The 27,508-nt window shown below is 49.7% G+C and overlaps 1 protein-coding gene and 1 pseudogene across 1 annotated transcript in view; one reads left to right on the forward strand and one right to left on the reverse strand.

Annotated features, from left to right (window-relative positions):
- Positions 1–27,471, reverse strand: part of OGDH (oxoglutarate dehydrogenase) — a 64,307-nt gene extending 36,836 nt beyond the window's left edge. Inside the window, exons 1-2 of the mRNA XM_077765809.1 lie at positions 27,403–27,471; positions 10,440–10,688 (exon numbers count right to left, since the gene is read on the reverse strand). Coding sequence (XP_077621935.1) covers positions 10,440–10,661 — 222 coding nt within the window. The 5' untranslated portion in view covers positions 10,662–10,688; positions 27,403–27,471. The remainder of the gene's footprint in view (positions 1–10,439; positions 10,689–27,402) is intronic.
- LOC144233034 (U4 spliceosomal RNA) lies at positions 19,274–19,405 on the forward strand (annotated as a pseudogene).
- Positions 27,472–27,508: the final 37 nt, after the last annotated feature.

Consider the following 27,508-nt stretch of genomic DNA (forward strand, 5'->3'; position numbering starts at 1 on the left):
AGGCGGGCCCCCTCCTGGGGGGGGGGGGGGAGGGAGTGATGTGCTCCTCTGCTGGACAGTCCGATCCCAGACCTGAAGGGTAGAGCCTTGCTCCCAGCATCCCCCCAGGACACCCCTCCTAACCCCCACCCCTAAGATGCGGAGGACTTGAGGCTGCCCTGCCATCAAAACCCCAAAGGCCCAAGGTCATCCAGCAATACAACACGTGCTGAGCGCCTCTGTGGCGGGCTACCCCTTTCTCTTCCCACCCCACCAGCCCCTTGCCTGGTTATCCTGAAGACCAATGCTCCTGAGCCTGGTCTGCAGGTCTGCAGCTGCCCCCACGGGACAACCTCAGTGTGTCTCCAAACCCCAGGGGCCAGGCATAGCCTTGGGGGCCCAGGCTGGCTTTGCTCATGCTTGTGTTCCCAGGTGCAAAATGGAACCAGGGCCTTTAAGGAGCCCAGAGCTCATACTGGGCAGCCTGCTGGGCTCCCTCCAAATCCCTGGACAAACAGTCTCTTCGTTAGTAATTCAGGAGGGCAACTCTGGAGCTAAGGGCCCAGGGCATGTGCCCAGAGATAGGCCCTGGAATCTGGGCCCTGACGTCCTGGTGAGTTTCCTGACTTGTATCTGTAAGCGGAAGACACAAGTACTCCTCATGGGCCTGCAGTAAGGAGTGACTCACAGAGGTAAAGAGGCTCACTCAAGCCCTGCAGGCACTTCCCTCCGTGCTCACATGAGCCACGTCATTTCCTTCCTTGCTTCTATGTTCGCTTATTCCACATTTGGATGATTCAATTTATAATGGGCATAGATACCATGAACTAGAGTAGTTTACCATCTCATCTCATGCAGATATGAGGCTTAGAAAGAGGTATTTTAGAGGTACAGAAGATGAAAACTCAGTAAAGTTCCTGTGGAAAAAAGAACATTATGGAACTCTGGCAAGTTCAGAAACACGAAAAACAGTCCTTCCTCTCGGCCACACATATTCCAGTTTCTAAGATTCTTTCGTCAGTAAGCTCTGACTTAGACTCGTGAAAAATCTGGATGGGAGAAATGTCGCTGGACTTGTGTGCTCGTCTGGCCAGGAAGAGCGACCAGGACCGTGTCTGGAGGGGCCTGGCGGGGCTCAGTGGGCAGCGAGTGGGTCTGTCAGGGGCGGGCTGATGCTGGTCCTCGCCACCCTCTGGCTTTCTCAGGCGGGCCCTTTTCAGCGCTGTCCAGGGCACAGACCTATGGAATCCGAGGCCCCTAAGACACTTCCCACAAGCTCATCAGGAGTGTCAGCGGCTGGCTGTGCCATGCACCGGGGCACTGCCTCCTGCAGGGCAGTCTGGCCTCTCCCTACAACAGCTTTTGAGGGAGCTCTGCAGAAGGTTTAAACCATTCTACAATAAGAATATACTCCTTTCGTATTCACAGGTGCTTGAATTAGGTTAAACATACCAACTCTTGACTTCAGCTCAGGTCATGATCTCATGGCTCATGAGTTCAAGCCCCACATCGGGCTCTGTGCTGATAGCGTGGAGCCTTCTTGGGGCTTTCTCTCTCCCTCTCTCTCTGCCTTTCTCTTACTCTCTCAAAATAAATAAATAAACTTCAAAGAAAAAAAGTCAAACCAGTAGCAAGATGACTGTCCAATTCCCGAGTTGTACACTTTATCTGATTTAGAACTCAGTAACAATTCTAAAATGCCTCAACTAAGGAGTCCTGGTTTCACTGTTCCTACCTTTCTGGTTAAGCTGGCATGTGTCCACCGACGGTGGGAGGGAAGTGGGGCTTTTTCCGGGCACTGCCTTAATGCCGACGCAAAAGCATGAAACCTGAGGCCAGGCACCTGTGCGATCCAAAACTGGAGGCCCAGGGCCACTCCCCTCCCCCCAACAAAACATCTGTCCTGCTAACACTCTGGCCTTTCTGACACAGCTGGCCGGCTACATGTCCACCAGAGAAGGCAGCTGCCTTGGTCTCTGAAGGAAAGGAGAGGCCACCTCAGTACAGACTCCTCAGGAAAGGGGAGGCCGCCTCCCCGCTCGGCACCCAGTTGGTTCGCTACGAGGACACGAGGAGCTGAGAAGCTGGACAACCCCCCACTTCTGACCTTGTGGAGCTTTGCCAACAGGTCTGGGTCTGAGGGAGCCCCTGCATTTGGGGAGTGGCTGTGGCCCAGGGCTCTCCCTGACTCGAAAGGAGCCCTCCGCCTATGAAGGCAGGTGGGAGAGAACCACCAGCACACGGCCCTGAGCAGCGGGGACCCTGGTCGGCGGGCAGCCCCAAGTACATGTCCCTGCTCAGCTGCCCCCTGCCAAGCAGACGATGAAACGAAAGGCCTCTCTAGCAGATGCCGAGGGCATAGCTGTGACACAAAGGCTTTGGGGTCCCATCCAGTCCAGGCTCTGAGAAGGGGGGGCGATTGCCTTCATCAGGCCTTCTCTCTCTGACCTTCTTTTGTCCTCAGAATACAACTCCAAGTGACTTTCAACTGGCTGAGAACAAACGCACAGCCGTGAACCCTGCTCGCACTGGAGGCAGTCGGAAGACATTGTTGGCGTCAGTCCTGCGGAAAGCAGGGAGCCAGCACTCTCATCAGATCCCTAACACCTGGCCAGGCGAGGCACCTGCTCTCCTGTGACCCGCCCCAAGGACAGCAGCCTGGGAGGCTCCTTGCAGCCCCACACACCTGCAAACCCACCGCACTGCCACTTGCCCATCAGACCTCAGAAGAGCAGACAAAATTCCCCACACGGCTCTGAAAGCAGAGGGTGTGTTTCCTTCCTCTAGTGCTTTCTGGTCCCCAAGGAGCCTCCTCTCTCTCACCTCGGCCCACCCGCTCCAGACCCTGGCCCCTCACCACCACCTGGAGAGGGCTTCCTGTCTGACACCCACAGCCCTTGAGTGCACACATGTGGACAGCAGGCTTTACAGACTTGTGGGTGGGCAGGTGACTGCAAGGATGAAGCACCTGTCAGGGTACCCCTCCCCTCGGTGAGGAGGAAGCTTCCAGAAGAGGACACCTGAGCCTGTCCACTGGCTCCTTGACCCTGAAGATGTGAGGCCGATGTGCCGTCAAGGCAGGTGGCCCCGAGCTCTTGTTGAGAAAAACCTTGTCCATGTCAGCCACCTCAGTGAAGTTTCCTTTCTCTCCGAGCCAGACTCATCCCTAACAATCTCGCGCTCTTGGGTGGATGCCCAATCCTACAGTGCGGAGACTTGTGCTTGCAGCAGTCACTCCAGTGGCCCAGCAGGAGTAAGGAGAAAGCACAGGTCTCCAAACACCTTGAGAAATGAGCCAAGCTGAGCCGACCCTGGCTTCTGTCTGGGGCCTGGAAAGTGGCCTCTGGTGCCTAGTAAGGGACGGGGGGCGGGGGTGGCAGGAGAAGGTGCCACCTCCTTCCACTGGCTAATAAGGGACACCCAGTCCTCTGCCCCCTGCTGGAGGGAGTGGTGTTCTGATGGGGGGGTACGAGAAGGCACCAGCTCCTCCGCCCGCCAGGACCACAGGGTTCCTGTGACTTCTCCCTGCACGTAAACACTCTTCCCAAAGGCACAGAGGACGTACACACAAGGACTCCAGGCTGCAGTCCCACAGACACCCTAAGGCTGCCTCTATGCGGGATCCCAGAAGCCTAGGGCCAGGGGGACGACTGCAGGCACAGGTGCAGAGGTGAGAAGAGACAGCGCTTGGGGGATGGCTGGTACAAGGAGGCCAAGGAGGGGACACAGGGGACCTGCCAGAGACAAGACCAGAGAGAGGGCTAGAGCCAGTAGGGGCTGTGCTGGAAGGGGGCACAGCCCTCAGCAGAGGTGTGGGGCTGAGACCATCACGAAAACATGGTACATTCTGATTGTAAACGAATGGAATATTCTGGTCAAAATGAAAGCACAATTCTTAAATTTTAGGTAAGTGAAGCTCTGTCCCAAAAGCCATCACCGCCCCCCCACCCCAACTTCCTGCAACCATGCCAGGTGCTCCCTGCGATCACCAACGTTCTGGGGCACCAAGCAGAGGAAGCCCATGGAAGGCTGCAAACATGCCCGTTCCTCTGCAATGTCCCCAGAAAGCTCTGCTGGGCTTTGCATATAGTAGGCGCTCAACTCAGCTGAGTTAAATTGGGTTCAGATTCCTTCACAGGGTGAGCCCGGCAAATGTGCTGTCAACTGTAGTGCTAGGTGAGGGTTTGGGGGGGTCAGGTGGCGNGCTAAGTAGGGAGTTAGATGGGGGGGTCAGGTGAGGTGCCAGGTGGGACTCCAGGTGTGGGGGGTCAGCTGTAGATACCTGCAGCCTCCAGAGTCCAGAGGCTCCGACTCAGTTCAGAGAGCACGCTGGCGCTGGTCAGTGTGGGACTGCTCACCAGCAACGTGGGTATGAGCAGGTCAGGGAGGCAAGCGGACTCTGCTCTAAGTTATGTACCGTCAGCAGATCAGAAGCGCCTCTGGGCCCAGTGCCCGGCTGTGGAGGTCACCCCAGAGGCCATCCAAGGAGTGCTTCCATCTCGGAAGGGCCACACGCCTGCTCTCGGGAAGGAAGATCCCCGCCACAGTGAGCCTGTCACCTGCAGGCCGGGCGAGTGCAGGGGATGTGGCCTGAGCAGTGTGTGTACCCGATTCTGCACCTGCAAGCGTGAGGAGCACGTCAGGCACTGCACACCTGCTCACACTTTGAAAAGCAGCAGCAGGATACCTGGATTTGTTCTAGAAGCTGATGACCAACACTGACCACAGGGTGACTGATGCTGATTCTGGCCACCAAATTCTATGCCTCTGGGTTCTGGGCTGACCAGACCATTTCCTCTTGCCTGAAGTCCCCTTCAGATGCTGCTCCACCTGGGTGCCACCAGCCTGCTCTCCGCACCCTGGTCTAGCACGTGATGTCACCTGATGCCACCACCACCCTCTGCTGGTGCCTTGCCAAGGACCCTGACGTAAAGCCAGCCTGGGGAGTGGGCGAGGCAATCTCTGGCCACCTCGGGAATGGACCAAACCCTAGGCTCAAAGGCCACCACGAGGCTGATGATCCAGTGACCCACAGTCATTGAGGTTGGACCCAGCACCCTTGCAGACAATTGCGTTAAGTTCTGATGTTAACAATGCTGACTGCTACGCATATGAAACTTGGGGCAGTAAGTGACCAGCGGCCATCCCGAAACAAGGGTCTGGTGGGTTCAGGCTAATTCTGTCCCAAAAACATGCAGCAGCAGCTCCTCCAGCTAAGGGTAGCTCTGGGGCCAGCAGGTGTTGCTCTGAGGCTTTTGTCTTCCCCAGCCCCCCGCACACAGGCTCTGCCAGCTCAAGAGGTGTGCTGGTGGCCCCGCATTATTTCCTGAGCATCCCAGTGACTGTGCATAGTGGCCCAGCCATGGCGTGGGTGTGCATGAAAAGGCTGCCCTGGACAGTCCCCACACCCACCCTGAAGTGCCCTATCTGTGCCAACCGCTGGGTCCCAACCTTCCTCGAACACACAGTGTGTGCCTGTCCTCCGGTGGGGCTCTGACCCCTCTGCCCATGAACACTGCATCTGGGAGGCAGGGAATGGCCACACAATGGGGTCGGGGACTGCCACGTCACCGCAGACCACTTCCTACTGGAAGCAGCTAAAACTGGGGGTTCTGCGCAGGACTTCCTCTTACAGAGACTGAAAGAATTTACGCTGGTCAGAGTGCAGCACAGGGGAGGGGACGTCTCCGGATAGGCTCTGCCACTGTCTCTCCGGAGGGCGTGTGAGCAAAATGCCAGCAATCACCCAAGACCAGCTAAGGACCGTGGCCTCAGCTCTGCCCCGTGGACCCCATGGACAGTGACAGGCCTCTGTCCGAGGGACTTAAGGCGGTGGCCACTCTGGTCCGTGACGGTGCGTCCTTCCAGCCCTGCGGCATATTCCTGGCAGGGTTGGCCTCACTTCTAACCCTTGAGGGTCCGCGGACCTCACCACAGCCCATCCCGGAGAGGCGGCACCTGGTCTGTGCGCACAGGGCCCTGTGGGACCTCTGCAGTCACCCATCGCCGTCCTCAGACACGACAGCCTCAGGTTGCTGCACGCGGAAGGGAAGGTACCGCTCCTGCTTCTCACTCTTCACACGTGTTCACTGTATCCCATGAACCAAGCTGTTTAAGTGGAAAGCCCCCCAGATACTGAGGTCAGGAAAGGTCCCTCACCCATTTGGTTAACAGTACACAGAGTCACCGCGGTTGAGGCTCAGCAGCCTCCCTCACCGAAATCCCACAAAGGGTACCATGGACCTTCAACATAGGTGTTTCCCCACCGAGGCCGCCACAGAGTTGTCTAAGTACAGCCTGGGAGCATTCAAAACCAGAGTGAGAAGGCATGTGTCACCATGTACTGGGGACTGTGTTTTTCCCTGCTGGTCTGGTTCACTCACAGAAAATGACAGGACTGTGTTTCATGAGTGTGGAAGAGGCAGAGCTGCCCAGGCCAGAAGAGGGGCACGGTCAGGCCCCAGAGGTGGGACCGAGTCTGGAGACTCCGCCTTGGGTACAGCGACCACGCTGGACCAGAGCTGTCATTACCCTAGGAGCCGGCCCAGGAATGGTGTAATAAACCATGTGGTTCAGGAGAAGAGGAAGACGGTATTTAGGAAGTAGGCTGAGGCCGCCGGAAGGTCCAGCGGGGCAGCAAGCTCCGAGGCTCTGGGGATGGCTGTGGGAGGTTCAGTGAGCACAGGTAGAGCGGGATCTCCTGCCAGCACCGAGCCGGGTCCTCCGTGGCTCCATGTGTAGGTGGGCATGTGCCTCAGCGCACATATGGGGCCTGGCATGGGCCCGGGGGCTCCCGATGCCTCCTGTTTCACAAATGAATGGGACAATCTGCCTCTGGCCCTATGTGCTCCTAAGACATAAACAAAAAGAAGATGCTGCCATCTGTCTCGTCCCTAGAGTGGCTGAGAGCCCGATGAGGGAGGCTTCGCATGCCAACACCACAGGCCATGGAGGAAAGTTCCTAGGCACAGCTCACTGTCTGGGAAGGCATGGAGGACTGGAGGGGACAGCAGGGAGAGGCACACCAGGGGGCACAGGGGGGCCGGGGGGCCCTTGCAGCCTGTACGGGCGTGGTCGGGGCCAGCCGCTGACCTGGGCACCAGGAGCACGAGAGGCTTGCGGCCTGAACTACTCAATTACTTCACCAGACAATTTCCACGATCAGACCTTTAAAAATAGAAGTGTTCTTTACAACCATGGATATGACAACCAACTGTAAGTTACGAAGGCAGCCGGCTGAGGCTGAGAATTAGGTGTTAGAGATTTCTCTCGTTAACTTTGTTAGGTGTGGTTAGGAAGACATTCCTGTATTGCTGAGAGCTGTGCGGAAATGACTCAGGTCTGGATCTGCCTTCAGACACTCCCAGGGGCCCCCCATCCCCGCCCCAAAGAAACCAACCAGCACAAACGAGTAGAGAAGGAAGAGGTTTACAGCCTGGCAAACTGGAAAGTGCTGCTGAAGCTGGATGTACTCTCCTCACGGAGGCTCACTTCACACTCTGTTCTCTACGTGAAAACTTACAAAAGTAACCGGAAAGCTGAGTGCAGCAGGCCAGGGAGGGGAGATGCTAAATTTGTTCTGTTCCTGCCGGATGCGAACAAGCTCTGTGCCAACGGAGGAGGGGACAAAAGCAGCTCTCAGGACAAGGAGCCCACACCCCACGACAATGCATGAGTGGGGGATCAGAGAGGCACTCAGTCTAAATCTGAAAACCTAACTTGTCATTTCTTCTTGAACTACATCTCCTAAAACATGAGCACAAACAAAGCATTCTTAATAGTCAATTATTTCTGAGGACCTCCGTGAGTCGCTGATGCCTCTAAAATCTGAGGAAAGTTCCAGATTGTGTCTCTGGAAAAGCATGGACACATCAGGTACGGGGCCTCCAAGGAAACTTGGAGAAGCAGTTGATTCCACTGGGCAGGGAAGGTGGGCGAGGACACACCTGCTGACAGGCGCCCCCTGGAGAGCCCGGGCAAGAGCACCCAGCAGTAAAATCGGACGCAAGGATGCCAATCTGCGTGTACTCTCTCATTAAACTGAGAAGTCCCTTTCTGACGTCCTCCCTGCCTCCTGCGCAGCATCTCCATGTGGTGACTGCTCTGACTTGCAAAGCCCAAGGGCCAGTGTTCCTCCTCTACTCCCGCCCCAACCCTGGCCCAGCCGCACCTGTGCCTGTCAGTGGACCCTCAGTGTGCTGTCCTCCCCAGGATGGACAGGCACCGTGGCCAACCCTTCCTGGCCTGAGAACCTCTGAGGGCCTTCCTCGAAACGTGGTAAAAACACTTTCCAAGAATTAGGTGGGGCACGTAAGGTTTCCAGGGCAGTGGAAACGTTGGGACAGCATGGGAAACCCTGATGGAGACACAGGTCACTGGCAGCTGTCCCAACCCTCAGAACACACAACACCACAAGAGGCCTTTCTTTGGGTGATGAGGACGTGTTCGCGTGGGTTCCCCAGCCTCAAAAATGTCGTTAACCCCAGCATGTGTGCCAATGGCAGGGAAGACACGGGACATCTCTGTACCTGCCCCTCAATTTTGCTGTTGAACCAAAAACTGGTCTAAAGACTAAGTCCCAGGGGTCCACAGGGGCCTCAGCTGGCCCGAGACCAGTCCCGTCACTGGTGATGATAAGTTGGAATGAAATCAGGGGGCTCCCCTACAGCCCAGAATGCACGCACTGCTTCTTGGATTCTCAAAAAAGTCCTTAAAAAAAAAAAGTAATAATCAAGTGTGTCTGGGTGGCTCAGTCAGTTAAGTGTCCAGGTCATGATCTCATGGTTTATGAGTTTGAGCCCCGCATTGGGCTCTGTGCTGACAGCTTGGAGCCTGGAGCCTGCTTCGGATTCTGTGTCTTCCTCTCTCTGCTCCTCCCCTGCTCCCACTCTGTCTCTCTCTCTCTCAAAAATAAAGATTAAAAAAATATTGGAAAAAAACCCCAGTAATAATCATAACGATAAAATAATCCAAACACTACTAATGACAACAGTAGCAAACCTAACAAATAGGAAAAACCTTTCAAGGAAAGCTGGCCTCATAGGTACCATGGCCTATGTTTAGGTCCCCATAAAAGGCTCCTCAAGAGGCTTCTGGTAGGAGCTGTGGTGCCTTGTCAGCCCCACTTTTCCGTGATCTGCGCTGGAGCCACGGTGCGCTTCCCAACTGCAACCCGGGCCCGAGGCCAGGCACTGGCATAGACGCTCCTGAGCCTTGGCCCATCAGTACACGCACAAGTTGTGGCTGCACTTCAGAAGACGTGGCTGGTTCCACAAAGGTTTGGGGAAAGAGAGGCAGAGGGACAGGCCACAGCTCGAGGTGATCGTCTGACCCGGCACCCCTGATTCTACAGGGCGCCTATGGGCAGTCAGTTGTTTGCAAGCCAGGGACCATGTACACTCATAGGAAAGCAGGCCTCACCTTGCTCAGGGAGCCAGCCAGCCTCCAGGTTGGCAAGCAAACAGGGAAGGAGCAGGCTGGGTGCCCTGAGCAGTGAGGTTAGACCAGGAGGGCATTCGTGACAAAACAGGGCCAACGACTCAGGGGGTTGGGAGGCGGTCACAGGAACGTATCCAACCTTGAATACCAGTGACATTTCAGCGTAAAGTGGATTCTTGGGGGCCCGGTGGAAGCAGGCTGCCTTGTGACGACACCCTAAGATTCACGAGTGACGAAGAGGCCAAGCCAGCAGTGCAGGATGGCCAGGTTCCAACGGGCGCTGTCTCTGCGCAGGCCCCGGGCACCTCATGTGCATCACCTCAGCCAAACCTTCCCCCGCCCACTGTCGGGGCACGACTGTAACCCGGGGACCTGCCCTCCAGTTCCGACCACAGGGCCAGCCGCCCAACCTGAACACAAGAAATGGGCATCAGAAGCAGTCAATCTCAAAGGCCAGGAGGCCAGGGAGCAGCTCTGCCACCAGGTCTGCCCTGTGGGCAAACACGGGCACATGGGTGATCTGGAGAATGTGCCTCGCAGGCAACAGAAGTCCGTCAGAAAGAAACCTGAAGGGAATTCAGTTTCAAACACAGGAGGAAAGACAGGAGCACACGGACCGAAGATGCCATTCACACAGGCGACGGTTCTGAGGTGCTCCCCAGAGGACTGGATGGAGGAGCATCCTGTGGGGCGGCTGCTCCGTCCGCTGCCTGTCTCGCTGTCTGTACCCTGCAGCGTGCTTGGTGAGACCCTGGAGGTGGAGCACATCCTCTTCACACCCTCACAGGGCAGATAGGCCTTCTGTTTCCGAGAACACGTCTCCAGCGTATGGCACATCAAGCGGGAGTGGAACGCCCCTCTGGTGGCGTGGTGGTCGTGGTCAGCCAACGTGGAGAGCTCTGGTCGGTGGGGCTCCTGGTCACAGGTCTTCCCCAGGGCACCTGAGCACACTTACCTGGGCGCCCCGCCAACACCAGGCCGAGACGCCAAATGCAGGGAGACGTCCGCTCTGAGAGCCTTACCTTGTGTACGCTTTTGGGGTTCTCCAGCCATGCATAGTACATTTCCTCCACATAATTGGAGCTAGTCCCGCTGAGGAAGGGCTCAGCAGCAACGGGGGCAGTATAGCACCGAATCTGCCCGAACGTCCTAGCTGCGGCCGGTCTATTTTGTGAAAACGTCCTCACAGTCTGGGAGGCCGTCAACGGCCTCAACTTAGCAGCACAAGTCCTTAAGTGAAACATCCTCGTCCTGAAGCCTCTCGCGAGCGTCTGCACAAGAAAGGGAAGAGAAGTCAGCAAGTGCTTTAGGGACAAGGCCACCGGGAAGGCCTGGCGGACATGCTGTGGCCCGCTCCAGTGCTCAGGCCTGTGCTCAACATGACACAGATGAAAGGACGCAGCTCCAGTCTCACTGGAGGGAAGCGAGGCAACAATCAACATGTGAACCTCACCAAGTCTGTGTTGTGTGAGACAATCACAGAAAAGGCAACAAGGATTATTCAACAGCTTTAGATCAGGATTAATTACAAAGTGAGAAAGACATTTCTAATCTCTCCTGGAGCTACTGAGCACCTGCTGGACCCAGAGTGCTCTGGAAAGTACAGAGAAACTGGAAAAACACTGTGTTCGTCCTCAAATAATTTATCTTGAAGCAGAAGAGAAAAACAAACATAAAAGAATCAGTAGAAGGAAAGGCGAAAGTGGAAAAGTGTGGAAGGGGCCCAGAGGAAGAGGAAGAATCTTCTGATGCAAGACAGGGAGAGTGGGGTGAGCCAGGCAGGACCGCGCAGAGGGTCCTGACGCCCCACGCACAGCGAGGCCACATTTCACAGGTACTGGGTGGGGCAGGGGGTTCTGCCAGGGGAGTAAGTAGCTCTAACAAAGGTTCAAAAGGGAAGCACACACAAAGGGACGTGTACCTGCCTTGTGCCACTCCACGGTCAGCAACGGGACACAAAAGGACTCCTCATGAACCCCACAACCCCCTAGAAGCCAGGCGCCAGCTCCTCCACTTATGTACTGCCTTTCTGAGTTTCAGTTTCTTTCTTGGAAGAAAGTCCCCAAGGTCATAGGGCCGTCAACAGCAGAGCCAGGATGCAAACCCCGTCTTCCTGTTCTGCCTGGCCCTTCAGTGGCTGGAGAAGAAAGGAGAGGCCAGGGCGAGAGGGCAGGGACTCCGGGAGGGAGGGGGGAGAGGGGGCCACTCATTTGCTTCTGATCTGAGTGGACCTTGTGCTTGACAGTCATTAATTTTACTAAGCTTAACGTGTATGCTTGTCCCCGCCCCGGCCATGCTCTAAAAGCAGTGGCTGCAGCCACCAGATCATACAAGAGCCAGCCTGTTCCCAGAGCACCCTGACCCACTCCCAACCACGTCTAAGAACACCACTGGCCTGCAGGCAGGGCCCCTGTGCTATCCTCGTTCCCAAGCATCCTGGCTGCCCAGGGGTGCCTCTCATCAGGCCCGGGTGGCCCCCGGAGGGAGGGAGGCAAGGCTCACCACGGCCCCCCAGCCAGGGCTGCCCTGTGTCCTGCTGGCCAAACACGGCGCTCACGCCTAAGCCTCAGAGCAGGTGCCTTGGCTCGAGTCCCACGCCTACCTGAGGACATCTAAGCTCTGAAACGTGCTGAGAAAGCCCCAGAAATTCATGTTGAGTAAACTACCCTCTGTACTGTTTACAAGAACTCTTCCCCTTGGCCAAATACGATCAGAATTAACCTAGGCCTGTGTCGGAGAGGGCGCCCAGCCCGCTCTGTGGCTTGCAGGAGACAGATCAGCAAGAGGGAAGAGTGGTGGTGGGGTGCCCAGGCGGCTGTCAGTGGAGCGTGCGACTCTTGACCTTGGGGCTGTGAATTCAAGCCCCACATTGAGTGCAGACGTTNTCCTAAAAATAAATAAAATATTAAAAAAAAAAAAAGGAAAAAACAGAACACACACTCTGAAAATCAGCTAAACAACAAATGAAAACTTGCCCCTTGAAAATTAAACATGGACAGAGCGGTGGTGGGGGGCTCAGTTGGTTAAGTGTCCGACTCTTGATCTTAGCTCAGATCATGATCTCAGGGTTTGTGGGATTGAGCCCTGTGCTGGGGTCTGTACCGAAAGTGTGGAGCCTACTTGGAATTTTCTCTCTTCTCTCTCCTCTCTCTCCTCCCCTTCCCCCCTCTGCTGCCCCTCCCCTTCTTAAGCACTCTCTCTGTAAAATAATTTAAAAAATTTAAAGATGGACAGGCCACGTATTTTGAATGTGGCCCCAGAATGCAATCGTAGCCCATGTTTTGTTTTCATTCAAGTCACACGATCCGCATTTGGCGGGCGGTCTCCCAGCCCCTCGCCACATGCTCTTGCACGCTCTTCCATGAATGCGTCAAGGCAGACCAGCACCTCCACACATGGCAACAGCAGAAAGCACACCTGCTGCTCTGGACGCCAGTCATTTTTTTCTTATTTGGGTCCAGAGGAAAGTGCTCGTGTTTCCCCTCCAGTGTCCCTGTCCCCTGGACCTCCTGAACCATGCCCCGGTCTCTGAGTTGGGCTCTCCTCCAAGAACACAGCAGTCTCACCTCCATGCGCTGTCATCACTTGGCTGCCGTGGTGCCCAATTATACAGGGACCACACCAACAACTTCAAAACCGCTCGTTTCTTCTGTTCCGCCAAAAGCGGTCCTTCCAATCCCATGTGCAAATAAACGTGTTCTCTAGCTGTCTGCAGTCACGGAGTCTGATGCACGCTTAGTCCTGCCCAGCAGAGTAAGCAGGACAGATAGCAACCGTCAAACTTCCCTCAAGATGACTCATTACGCAGACTGTCTCTCAGCATGTGGCTCAGGACCCCTGACCTCCACCCAAGGGTGACCAGGAGCAGCTGTTCTCTGTCCATGATCTGAAGGACCCAGAGCAACCCCTGGGGTTACATTCAGATTTTGGAAGAACCAGATTCTGTCCTTCCAATTCCAAAGTCAACTGTAAGAACAGAACAGCGCATCCTTTGCTAGAGGTATTCAACTGTACAAACACTCCCGTGAAACCTTTGGGTTGTCCCAAAAGTCCAAGTGTTCTGACTTTGCTTTAGATGACTATTTCTATTTGACAAGGTGCCAAAATATTAAATGGGGAAAAAGCAGTCTTTTCAACAGACGGTGCTGGGATAAGTGAAGTTCCACAAATAAAAGAATAAAATTGGAGCCCTGTCTCACACCGTATCCAAAATCAACTCAAAATGGATCGAAGACCTAAATGGAAGAGCTAAAAATCCGTAAGACCCTTAGAAGTTTTGTAATTTCCAAGTTAAAATGGAGGAAATCTTTGTGGCCTTGAGTCAGGTAATGGATTATCAGTTAGGATAGCAAAAGTACAAACAAATGGAAAAATAGATAAACTGGACCTCATCAAAACCAAAACCATTGTTCATCATCACAGGACACGAACAAGAAAGAGAAAACAAAAACAGAATAGGAAAACATATTTACAAATCACATGGTTACATACAGAATACATGGGAAAAACCCCCTTTTTATCTTAATGTTTATTTTTGAGAGAGAGAGAGACAGAGAGAGAGAATGAGAGTGTAGGAGGGGCAGAGAGAGGGAGACACAGAATCTGAAGCAGGTTCCAGTTCCCAGCAATCAGCACAGAGCCCAACAGGAGGCTCAAACCCACAAAAACTGTGAGCTCATGACCTGAGCCCAAGTCAGACGGTTAACCAACTAAGCCACCCAGGCGACCCCTAAAAACTCCTCTTATAATTCAGTAGTAAAGGGAAATATAACTAAATCAAAAATCTAACAAAGGATATGAACGATTTTCCAAAGAAGATATACAAATAGCCAATAAGCACATTAAAAAATTGTTCAAAATCATTATCCATTAGGATACTTCACATCAAAACCGTAGCGACCACTTCACGCCGAGACTAGGTACGATCAGAGAGAAAGTCAGTGTCAAAGATGTGGAAAACCAGAGCCCTTTGCACCGCTGGTGGGAACATTAGCTGGTGCAGCCTCCGTGACAAATAGTTTGGTGGGTCCTCAAAAAGTCGAACATGGAGTCACCACATGACTCAGCAATTCCACTGCTGGATGCACACCCGAGAGAAATGAAAACACATGTGTGCACAGACGCTTGTATGAGAATGTTCACAGTGCATTATGCATCCTGGCCCCAAAATGTAATAGTTGGCAATGAAAAGGAAGGAAATAGTGATACGTGCCGGAACAAAGACAAACCTCGAGAATGTTCAGAAAATCATCCACATGGGCACTGGGTGTTGTATGGAAACCAATTTGACAATAACTTACATTAAAAAGTTAAAAAAGAAAAAGAAATAAAAGCTCCTATGTTACCACGGCGGGGGGGAGGGGGGAGGATCATCCACAAAAAAACAACATGCTGTGAGATTTCACTCACATAAAATATTCAGAAAGCCCACAGGTAGATGCCTAGGGCTGGGGCCGAGCAGACACAACTCTGCTGATGGGTGTGGAGAGTTTTANGTTTACACACCTTCTAACACACTGGAGAACACCCCATTGTAAGACTTACATGGGTGGGGGCGCCTGGGTGGCTCAGTAAGGCGTCTGACTCGGCTCAGGTCATGGTCTCACGGTTCGTGGGTTTGAGCCCCGAGTCAGGCTCTGTGCTGACAGCCAGCTCGGAGCCTGGAGCCTCCTTCAGATTCTGTGTCTCCCTCTCTCTCTGATCCTCCCCTGCTCACGCTCTCTCAGAAATAAATAAAAACATTAAAAAAAAAAACTTACATGGGTGAACTGTATGGTATGTGAATTGTGTCAAGAGTTGTTTGAAAAAGAACTATGTCTAAGAAAAACTAAAAGTGAATCTATCAATAAAGCACACAAAGTGACAGTACTTCCAACCCATTCATTTCAAAGTGCAGGTATAACACCTACACACTTGAAAAAACAACATTTAAGATAAACACAAACCAAAGCAAATTTTGTTTTTAAGGGTTCAATATCCTGCCCCTAAGAAACTATGTGCTGATGTGAAACAGGACTTTATCTGCCTGGACCTTCCCCAGCTGGGCAAACACCTTCCCCAAGGCTACCTCCCCATACACAGGATGGGGAGATAAACTGACTCCTGATGCCTATCAAGGTCATGTCGGCTGGGCAAAGGTGCAATTAGAGAGCAAGGTCTAGCAAGAAGAGCCGGGGCAGCTCCTCAGGAAATGAGTCTGAGGAAGGGAACACGAGATCATGAAGTGATTGCTACCTGTGCGGGTTACCGGACAGCCGTTTGAAAAGCACAACAACTTATCTTAAAAACATTCCCCGTTCTCTTTTCCTGTGATGGTTTTGGATGCAGTAGGATTTGGGTAACAAATCAAGAAGACAGGGCGCACTACGCGCCTGCAGCTGGCAGTCCCATGGCTGTCATTACCGCATTTCCCATAGCCGTACAAAGCCATGGACAGAAAGCAAGGATGTCAACTGCCTCCTTACTGGCTGAGAATCTCAAAGAGCTCAATGTCTTCCACTTGGGACGTCTCATCCAACACGAACCGAAGGAGGTAGTAGGGATCACTTTTTTTTTTTTTAATTTTTAACGTTTAACATTTATTTATTATTGAGAAACACACAGAGAGAGAGAGAGAACATGAGCAGGGGAGGGGCAGAGAGAAGGGGAGACACAGAATCCGAAGCAGGTTCCAGGCTCTGAGCTGTCAGCATAGAGCCCGACACAGGGCTTGACCCCACAGACTGTGAGATCATGACCTGAGCTGAAGTTGGACACTTATCCAACTGAGCCACCCAGGCACCCCATGAGGATCGCTTTTAAGTGCAGGACTCTTGTCGGTACCAGGCAGAAACGATGGCCAGCACACAGGGCTCACAGGCAAAGTACCACGTTGCTGTCTGAGCCTCAAGCATGTCACGGGCTGTGTGTTCAGGCTCCTCTGCCATCAAGTGTGCTCCCTGGCATCACTTTTTGTGATTATGATGCAAACATGAAAACACTTTTGCATGCTTTAAAAGTGTTCTATGGCTAAAGAATTACAACTTGCCAGCAAGAAAAAGACCAACTCACCTCTCTTAAAAACCTGAAGTTCTCAAGGTGCACCTATCCCCAAATTACTGTGGAGTGGGCAGCTGACCGGATTACTGGGAGTGGCTTCAATCTCTGAGGTCAGGACTCCCACCAGGTTTCAGGGCCTCCTCTCCCAGACCGCCACTGCACAGTGGTCTGGGGCGTGCGGCGAAGCAGGCACTCTTCAATGACCAGAGTATAAATGATTAAGTATTGGGGCGCCTGGGTGGCACAGCCAGTTGGGCGTCCGACTTCAGCTCAGGTAATGATCTCACAGTTGGTGGGTTCGAGCCCTGTGTCAGGCTCTGTGCTGACAGTTAGCTCAGAGCCTGGAGCCTGCTTCGGATTCTGTGTCTCTCTCTCTCTCTGCCCCTCTCTGCTCGTGCTGTGTGTATTGCTCTCTCTCTCTCAAAAAGAAATACATGTTAAAAAAAAATTTTGTAAATGATTAAGTATTTATTAAAGCAAGGCTATTTGTGAATCTTTATTAAACATTTTGTTATATTTATTTATTTCTGAGACAGAGAAAGACAGATCTTGAGGCAGGGAGGGGCAGAGAGAGAGGGAGACACAGAATCCAAAGNGACACAGAATCCGAAGCAGGTTCCAGGCTCTGAGCTGTCAGCATAGAGCCCGACACAGGGCTTGACCCCACAGACTGTGAGATCATGACCTGAGCTGAAGTTGGACACTTATCCAACTGAGCCACCCAGGCACCCCATGAGGATCGCTTTTAAGTGCAGGACTCTTGTCGGTACCAGGCAGAAACGATGGCCAGCACACAGGGCTCACAGGCAAAGTACCACGTTGCTGTCTGAGCCTCAAGCATGTCACGGGCTGTGTGTTCAGGCTCCTCTGCCATCAAGTGTGCTCCCTGGCATCACTTTTTGTGATTATGATGCAAACATGAAAACACTTTTGCATGCTTTAAAAGTGTTCTATGGCTAAAGAATTACAACTTGCCAGCAAGAAAAAGACCAACTCACCTCTCTTAAAAACCTGAAGTTCTCAAGGTGCACCTATCCCCAAATTACTGTGGAGTGGGCAGCTGACCGGATTACTGGGAGTGGCTTCAATCTCTGAGGTCAGGACTCCCACCAGGTTTCAGGGCCTCCTCTCCCAGACCGCCACTGCACAGTGGTCTGGGGCGTGCGGCGAAGCAGGCACTCTTCAATGACCAGAGTATAAATGATTAAGTATTGGGGCGCCTGGGTGGCACAGCCAGTTGGGCGTCCGACTTCAGCTCAGGTAATGATCTCACAGTTGGTGGGTTCGAGCCCTGTGTCAGGCTCTGTGCTGACAGTTAGCTCAGAGCCTGGAGCCTGCTTCGGATTCTGTGTCTCTCTCTCTCTCTGCCCCTCTCTGCTCGTGCTGTGTGTATTGCTCTCTCTCTCTCAAAAAGAAATACATGTTAAAAAAAAATTTTGTAAATGATTAAGTATTTATTAAAGCAAGGCTATTTGTGAATCTTTATTAAACATTTTGTTATATTTATTTATTTCTGAGACAGAGAAAGACAGATCTTGAGGCAGGGAGGGGCAGAGAGAGAGGGAGACACAGAATCCAAAGCAGGCTCCAGGCTCTAAGCTGGCTGTCAGCCCAGAGCCTGATGCGGGACTCAAACCCGTCAACCGTGAGATCATGACCTGAACTGAAGTTGGACACTTACCGGACTGAGCCACTCAGACGCCCCTTTATTAAACATTTTAAAAGCACATAAAAGACTTGTTTCTCACTAAATGCAGCTAAAGAAATAAAACATTACATTTAAACCGAACAAAACAGAAAACTCTGTCTGAAAGTGGAAAGGGATCTGGTGGCTCGAAAAGATACAGCATCAAGTCCTCAACTTTCTTTCTGCTTCACGTATCCCAGACTATGTACTGACAAAGCTGGCAACCCAGAAATGCCGAGCGAAGTGAACAGAAGCCCCTGCTCTCTCTGGTCAAAGGACAGACATTTCTAGACAATAAATGCTCTATTGCAGCCTACAGCTAACCCCACAGAAAACACTGTGGCCCACCACTACCCCAACTGGTGAAGAGAAGATCCAGGGCTTCCATCTCCACCGGGTGACCCCCACCAGGTCCATGGAGGCCTGGAGGAGGCCTGTACTCCACTTGTGCCTGCAGTGACAAGGCGGCACCCCTCCCTTCCCACGCAGGGCTGAATCACAAAGGCCTACTGGGGAACATTCACCCACACAGCAATAACAAGGAGTCCCTCCCTGCAGATACCACAGAGGCTGGGTGGGGAGCCTGGATACACCCCTGCCCAGTAGTAACCAGGCAGCACCCACTGACACCCAGCAGTGTCAGCAGAAGCCTGTGTTCAGACATTTAAGATCCAGAGTCTCACATACAGAACACCCAAAATGTCCAAAAATTAACCAAAGATCAAAAAGCAAGGTGATCAACCAAAACAAAAAAGGACAATCTATAGACACCAAGAAGATAGACATGTCAAAATTATCTGGCAAAGAGTTTAAAGGAGCCCAGCCTCAATGTACTTCCTTATGCAACTATGAACAAGCTTGAAAACAACTAAAAAATAAAAATTAAAGGCCTCAATAAAGAAAGAGAAGACATAAAGAAGAATCAAATGGAAATTCAGAACTGAAGAATAACCAAATTTTAAAAATCTGATGGGTTAAATTGCAGAATGAAAGGGACAGAGGACACTCAGAGAACGTGAAGATAAAACACAAAAAGTACTCAAGCTGAACAACAGGAAATATAGGCTGAAAAAAAGATCAACAGCATCTCAGTGACATGTAGGACTGTAACACAAGATTTAGGATGTGTGAAGTTTTGTGCAGTGGCAGTGCCGTAGCCAATGACGTTTATCTGAGGCGTGATTATTGCTAATTAATGATAATTGTGAATACCATATTAATGATGACATGACAATGTCACTAGAATCTCAAGAGAAAAAAAAAGGGAGGGGTGGAAAAAGTATTCAAAGAAATAATGGCAAAAATTTCTCAAATTTGGCAAAAGACAAATATGAGAAGCTTGGTGAATCCCAGAAAGAATAAACCCAAAGAAATCGACTGCAAGACACATTGTAATCAAAGTTGATTAAAAAATTTTTTTTAATGTTTATTCTTGGTGGGGGGGAGGGGCAGAGAGAAGGGAGACAATCTGAAGCAGGTTCCGAGCCCTGAGCTGTCATCACAGAGCCTGACGTGAGGCTCGAATTTACGAGCTGTCAGATCATGATGTGAGCGAAACTCAGGTGCTTAACTGACTGAGCCACCCAAGTGCCCCCATAATCAAACTTGAAAACTACAATTTGAACAGTGTATTTCTCACCAGAAACTATGGAGGCCAAGAGAACGTGGGACACCACTTTTCAAGTGCTGAAGGAAAATCACTGTTAGCCCAGAATTCTATGTCCAGTAAGAATATTATTCAGGAATGAAAGGGGAATCAAGACATTCTCAGATGAAGAAAAACTAAGAGACCACTAGCAGACCTACCTAAGTAAATGGCTAAATGAAATTCTCTGAACAGAAATGAAATGATAAAATAAGGAATCCTCCTTCAGTGAGGCTATCTAATATCTACGGTAGTTAAGTCTTCATACCTGTTTTTTTATCCAATCTGAAAATCTCCACCATTTAATTACCTAATGAATCATGTTTTAGAACATTCACATTTAACGTGATTTTTCATACAGTTTAGGTTAAATCTATCATCTTGTTTTTTGATTTTTACTTGTTCCATTTGTTCCTTTTTCTTTTGTTTTAAGTATGTTTTATAATTTCATTTTATCTCCCTCGTTGGCTTATTGTAACTCTTTGTTTTTCAATGATTGCTTGTGCAGTATACTAAACTATACATACATATATATACGGATGTATGTGGAGATCTATGCTATACTACAGAAAAATAAGGACTCCTCCAACATGATGAAATGACAAAAAACGACATGACTAAATATAATTTCTTTCTCCTCTTGAATATTCTAATTATGTGTAATGGATGAAGCAAAAATTGCAGTATGTCTCATGTGATTCTAAACATACGTAGAGGTAAGTAAGACTTAAGATAATTTTAAATGAGGGAGGGTAAAGAGATGTAAATGGGGATACGCTTTTTACACTTCACTCAAACTGATATACCGATAATGCCAACAGACTGTGATAAATCATGTATATATAATACCTAAACAATCACTAGAAAGTCCATATAAAGCAATATACTCAGCCAGTATTTATAAGTAAAAGTAGAATTTTGACATGTGTTCAAATAATCTGCAAGAAGTCAGGAAAAAGAAAGCTGAGAAACAAAAAATAAAGATTTAAAAAATGACAGGCTCAACTGCTAATATACCAACAATTACATAAAATTACCTAAATACACTAATTAGAAGACAGAAATTGTCAAAGTGAATAAGACAACAGGATCCACCTATATGCACATTGACAAGAAACTCAATTCAAACAATATAATCTAGAAAGCGAAAAGACAATAAATTACGTATCATGTAAATATTAAAGGAAAGCAGGAGTGCTATGTTATTGTCAGACAAAGTAGATATCAGAGCAAAGAAAATTGGGAGACATTATACAACGATAGCAGGTCAATCCACTAAGAAGATAATGTATGCATCAAACAACATAAGGGCAAAATATGTGAGCCAAACAACTAAAAAAAGAAGACGACAACCCCACAATTATAGTTGGAGATTTCTGGTGCTGTCTTTCAACAAGGGGTAGAACAGCTAGACGTTAGATCACGAGGATACACAGGAATTCAACAGAAATACAAACTACCACAATTAACCCAATTAAAAATAATTTTATAACCCACAACTATTAAAGAAATGTAATGTATAATTAAAAATCTTAAAAAGTAATTTTCTGGCCTAGATGGTTTCACTGGGGAATCCTACCAAATGTTTAAAGATTAATTAATTCCTATCCTACACAATCTCTTCCAGAAAATATGACGAGAAACCAATTCATTTTATGAAACTAGTATTTTCCTGACACCAAACCCAAAGACAGTACAAAAAAAAAGCTTCAAAGTGATATTCCTCAATAATACAGATGCCAAAAAAAAAAAAAAAAATCCTTAAAAAAATTCAGCAAATACAATCAAGGAATATACAAACACAATTATGCTCCCTGACCTAGTGGAGCTTATTCTAGGAAGGCAAGGTTGGTTCATTATTTAAAAAAAAACAACAACATAATTTACCATAGTAACAAGCTGGAAAAGAAAAATCATGGGAAGGGCACCTGGGGGGCTCAGTCCGTTAAGCGGCCAACATGGGCTCAGATGATGGTTCGTGGGTTCAAGCCTTGTGTCGGGCTCTGTGTTGACAGCTCTGAGCCTGGAGCCTGTTTCAGTTTCTGTGTCCCCCTCTCTCTACCCCTCCTCTGCTCATGCTCTCTCTCAAAAATAAAATAAACATTAAAAGTTTTTAAAAATCACGTAATCAAATCAATAGATGCAGATAAAACACTTCACAAAATTCAGCACCCAGTCATGATAAGAACGCTCAGAACAGCAGGAGTAGAAGGAAACGTCAATTTGATACAGAACATCCACAAAAGGCTACGACTGACATCATACTTAATAATGATACTGAGCACTTCCTTCTAAAAGTGGAAGCAAGGCCGCTGAGGATGTCTACTCTCATGCCTGCTACTCAGCAAAGTACTGAGAACTGTAGCCAGGATGAAAATGCAAAAAAAGAAACTGAAAAGCATACAAATCAGAGATTAGGGAAGAAAACTACACCTGTTGGCAGAGGACATGACTGTCTTGATAAAAAATCTCTAAGAACTACAGAAACACAGAACCAACAAGTAACTTCGGCAGGGTCATAGAATACAAGATGAACATACAAAAATCCATAATATTTCTACATGCTTACACGCTCTTAACAAGCACAACAAAACCAAAACTTTTTAAAAATAAATATTAGGGCTCCTGGATGGCTCTGTCAGTGTAGGATCCCTTCGGCTCGGGTCATGATCCCAGGGTTGTGGGATCGAGCCCCTCACCAGGCTCTGTGCTGAGCATGGAGCCTGAGAGTCTCTCTCTCCCCCCTCAGTCCCTCTGCCCCAACTCACATGCACATATTCTCTCTCTAAAAAAAATAAATAAAACGTTAGAAAAGAATATTTAGTGTAAGTCTAACAAAACATGTTCCGGAGGACTTGTATGCTGAAAACTACGAAACATTGATGAAAGAAATAAAAAATCTAAATAAATGGAAAGACCTACTGTGTTCATAGATGGGGACATCGAACATGTTCAAGATTTCTTTTTAAAAAATTTTTAAACATTTATTTATTTCTGAGAGACTGAGAGAGACAGAGCACAAGCAGGTGAAGGGCAGAAAGAGACTGGAGACACAGAATCGGAAGCAGGCTCCAGGCTCCAAGCTGCCAGCACAGAGCCTGACGCCAGGCTTGAACTAACAAGTGGTGAGATCATGACCTGAGCCAAAGTCAGACACCCAATTGACTAAGCCACGCAGGCACCCCATGATTTTGATTATCTCCAAATTGATATATAGGTATAACACAATTCCTACCAAATCCCAGTAATTTTTTTTGTAGATAGAGATAAGATTATTCTAAAATTTGGATGAAAAAGGAAGAAGAATTTTGAAAGAAAGAAAAATGTGGGAACAGGCAATCCACCTGATTCCAAGATTTATTATGTAGCTACAGTAATCAAAACCATTAGGTACTGTTAGTGAGAGAAAAAGTCCAAGGGGACAGAACAGAGAACTCTGAAACAGACCCATGTAAACACAACCGATTTCTGACCAAAGTGACAAAGCAATTCAATGGAAGAATAGTCTTTTCAACAAATGGTACTGGTTGGGTATTCACAGGCAACCCCACCTGAAAAACAAAACAAAACAAAACAACCACACCTCACACCAGACTTCATACCTTATATGGAAATTAACTCAAAATGCATCAGAGATTTAAATGCACAACACAAAACTATGAAACTTACAGAAAAGCACCTAACAGAAAACCTTCAGGAACTAGAGCTAAAATTTGACACCAAAAGCGTGATCCATAGGCAAAACTGATAAACTAGACTGCATCAAAATGAAAAACTTTTACTTTGCAAAAGATCCGGTTAAGAAGATGAAAAGACAGGGGTACCCCGGTGGCTCAGTTGGTTAAGAGTCTGACTTTAGCTCAGGTCATGATCTCATGGTTAGTGGGTTCGAGCCCCTTGTCGCACTCTGTGGCGACAGCTCAGAGCCTGGAGCCTGCTTGGGATTCTGTATCTCCCTCTCCCTCTGACCCTCCCCTGCTCATGCTGCCTCTCTCTCTCAGATATAAATAAAACACTAAAAAATTTTTTTAAATTAAAAAAAGCTGCAGATTAGGAGAAAAAGATCTGCAAACCACATTTCTAACAAAGAACTAGAGTATATATACAAGGAATTCTCAAAACTCAACATTACAAAAAACCAATCTATCTATCATAAAATGGGTAAAAGACCCCGAAAAAGGCATAACTCAAGAGGATATATGGATGGCAAGTAAGCGCGTGGAAAAACGTGCATCATTAACCATCAGGGAAGTGTAAATTAGAACCTCAATGATACATTACTACACATCTATTAAAATGGCTAAAATAAAAAAAACAGTATCATCATGAAATGCTGACAAGGATATGGAAAAAGTGGATCTCAAATACACTACTAGTGGGAAGGTAAAATGGTACAGCCACCTTGGAAAAATTTGGTTATTTTAAAAAATTTTATTAATGTTTTATTTATTTAAAAATTTAAAAAATGTTTTATTTATTTCTGAGAGAGAGAGAGAGAGAGAGAGAGAGAGACAGTGTGAGCAGGGGAGGGTCAGAGAGAAAGGGAGACTCGGATTCCAAAACAAGCTCCAGGCTCTGAGCTAGCTGTCAGCACAGAGTCCAACGCGGGGCTCGAACCCACAAACCGTGAGATCATGACCTGAGCCAAAGTTGGACACTGACCCGACTGAGCCACCCAGGCGCCCCTTGGCTATTTCTTAAAACAGTAAAAATGCAAACACTCTATGACCTAGTAATTGCATTCCTAGGCATTTGTCCCAGAGAAACAAAACTTTATGTTCCTGTAAAACCTGCATATGAATGTTGATGGCAGCCTTATTCATGATAGCCAGAGAATGGAAACAACTCAGATGCCCTTTATTGGATGAGCCAAGGATGGTACCACCACAGCCTGAAAGGAACTACTGATCCAGGTAACAAGCTGCACACATCTGCAGAGAATCCAGATGAGTAGGAAAAAACAATCCCAAAGGTTACATACTGTATGATTCTCTTTATATAACATGCTTCGTTTGCCAAAATCATAGAAATGGAGAGATTTAGTGGTTGCCAGGAGCTAAGGGCATGGAGGCAGGAGGGAAATAGGTGTGTCTGTAAGAAGGCAACAGGAGGGATCCTTGTGAGGCTGGAAACAGTCCATATCTTCACTGTTATCCGTGCCAGTATCTGGCTGCGATATCATACTACAGTTGTTGCAAAACGTTATCGCTCGAGGAAACCAGGTAAAGGGACACTGGGATCTCTCTGTACTATTTGTTGTAACTGCATGTAATAGATTTATATGTACACATTCCCAAAATATATCTCAGCAATTATACAGTTATCCCCAAATAAAAAACTACCTAAAAATGTAACAGGTAGATGGTACATTTATTTTTCAAATGGGGCAGTGAGATCAGTGAAAAGTTAAATGGGACAGTGAGACCAGTTAAAAGTAGATCTGATATGCACATAAGCACAGATATATGAACACGTAATATACACTTAATGAACACAGTATTTACCATTTAATAAACTGTGCAAATTTAAATGAAATCAACAGAATTCACGTTTCTGAAATGAGTTTAAAAGAATTATAATGTTTGTTTATTTTTGAGAGGAGGGGGGAGAGGTAGAGAAAGAGATGGAGACACAGAATCCAAAACAGGCTCCAAGCTCTTAGCTGTCAGCAAAGGACCGGACGTGGGACTTGAAAGTCTCACAGACCGTGAGATCATGACCTGAGCCCAAGTCGGATGCTTAACCGACTGAGCCACCCAGGTGTCCCTACTGTTTTTTCTTTTAGTTTACTTATCTTGAGAGAGAAAGACAGTGTGCACACACAGGGGAGAGGCAGAGAGAGAAAGAGACAGAATCCTAAGCAGGCTCCGCACTGTCAGTGCAGAGTCTGACCCAGGGCCAGATCCCAGGACTGTGAGATCACGACCTGGGCTGAAATCAAGAGTTCGATGCTTAACTGAGCCACCTGGAGGCCCCTTAAATTAGTTTTTAAAAGTAACTGAACTGATGGTTGCATAGCTGTGGATACACATCATTTAATCGTACACTTTGAATGAGTGAACTGCACAGTATGTAAATTGTATCTCAACAGAGGTGTTAAAGAAAAAAACTGAAAAGTGGAAAGTCGCTTAATCATCAGGAAACTGATCTTTCTCCAACTTTCCACGATTCTCAGCTAACTGGCAAAGCTAGAAGAATACGGCACGTTGTCATATGAAGTGCGTCCACACAGAACACCGGTGAAAACAAGGTTTCATTTCAGGCCACCTGTCCTGAAGCGGCTCCGCGGTAAGCCTGGGAGCAGGCATCCGGTCCCTGCTGCACAGTACGGAACTGCGGAGCGAGGCGTCGAGAAGCGCCAGGACGGACGGAGATCACACCTGTCCTCGGTCCTGCAAGTTTTCTCCTACGTTTCGGAACCACTTACACTTCTGTCAGGCAGTCCGCAGAGGGGAGGAGGTGCACGGCTACTGTGCTGCGTCATCTCAACATGGGCTATCAAACCTCCGGAAGGAGGACTACCACGCGGTGAGATTCCAAGGGAGCAGAATGGATACGGTGGGGTGCTGAGTACACGCGATGCTGGGAGGTGTCACCCCAAGAGCACAGGGAGCTGGTGGGTATTACGGAGTAGTGAGTACGCGAGCTGCTGTGGGGTGATCCCTCTAGGGCGTCACCCCAGGAATGCAGGGAGGATGGGTGTGGTGAGGTACTGCATATGGCAGTACTGAGTACAGGGTGCTGCAGGGTGGTCTGCTCAGAAGTGTCAACCCCAGGTGCTCAAGGAGGAGGAGTGAGACAAGGTACTGAGTACAGGGCACACAGGTGCTTCAAACATTAAATATGCTCAGGGGTCTCCCCAGGGGTGCAAAGGGAATGCGGGGTACTGAGCACACGGGGTGCTGGTCCACTCGAGGGCATCACCCTAGCCCTGCAAGGCAGATGGGTGTGGTGGGCTACTGAGTAAGAAGGGTCCTGAGTATACAGGGTGCTGGGGATACTCTGCTCAAGGGCGTCTCCCCAGGGACAGGGAAAAGAATGGGTGTGGCGGGGAACTGAGTCCGCAGGCATACTGAGCACGAGGGGGTGCTGCGCAGGATAAACACACTCTAGGGCGTCTCCCCAGCGGCACCCGAAGCCAGGACAAGCGCGGACGTCGCACAGGCTCTGGCATGGAGCACGGGCCCGGCGCCCGCAGCTGCCCCGTCAAGGGCGCGCCACCCTTCTGTTCGCGCAGAGGAGAGTCGGAGGCTCCCTCGTGACGCCTCCTCGACCTTGGGGGTCACCCCGACCGCGGCGCCCGTTCCCTCACATCCGCCGCGCGTCCCGCCCCCTGTCCGCCTCAGCCANCCGCGACGTCCGCGCGCGCCCGCATCCGCCAATCTCCGCCCGTCAGGCGGCACTCGCCGCGCCAATGGCTGTCACGCTCGTCCGTCAGGCCCCGTCCCGCCCACCTCCCTCCTCAGCCTTGCTCCATCCGGCTTCGCTCCCTGTCACCGCAGCGCCAGCGCCAACGAGGACGCGGCGCCCTCGCCCTCTGCCGCAACCCTCGCCTCCTGCCCAAGGGCGCGGGTCTTCCTGCACTGGGCCAGACCCGGCGGCAGCGCGCGCTTACCTGTCCCCGGCTCAGCTCCTCCCGAATGAAGCGCCGACACCCCACTCCGGGGCACCAAACTCTTGACCACGCCCCGGCGTGTGGCGTCAGTACGTAGACCCGCCCC

This window comes from Crocuta crocuta, unplaced genomic scaffold (genome assembly GCF_008692635.1).
Source record: "Crocuta crocuta isolate KB4526 unplaced genomic scaffold, BGI_CrCroc_1.0 scaffold751, whole genome shotgun sequence".
NCBI lineage: Eukaryota > Metazoa > Chordata > Mammalia > Carnivora > Hyaenidae > Crocuta > Crocuta crocuta.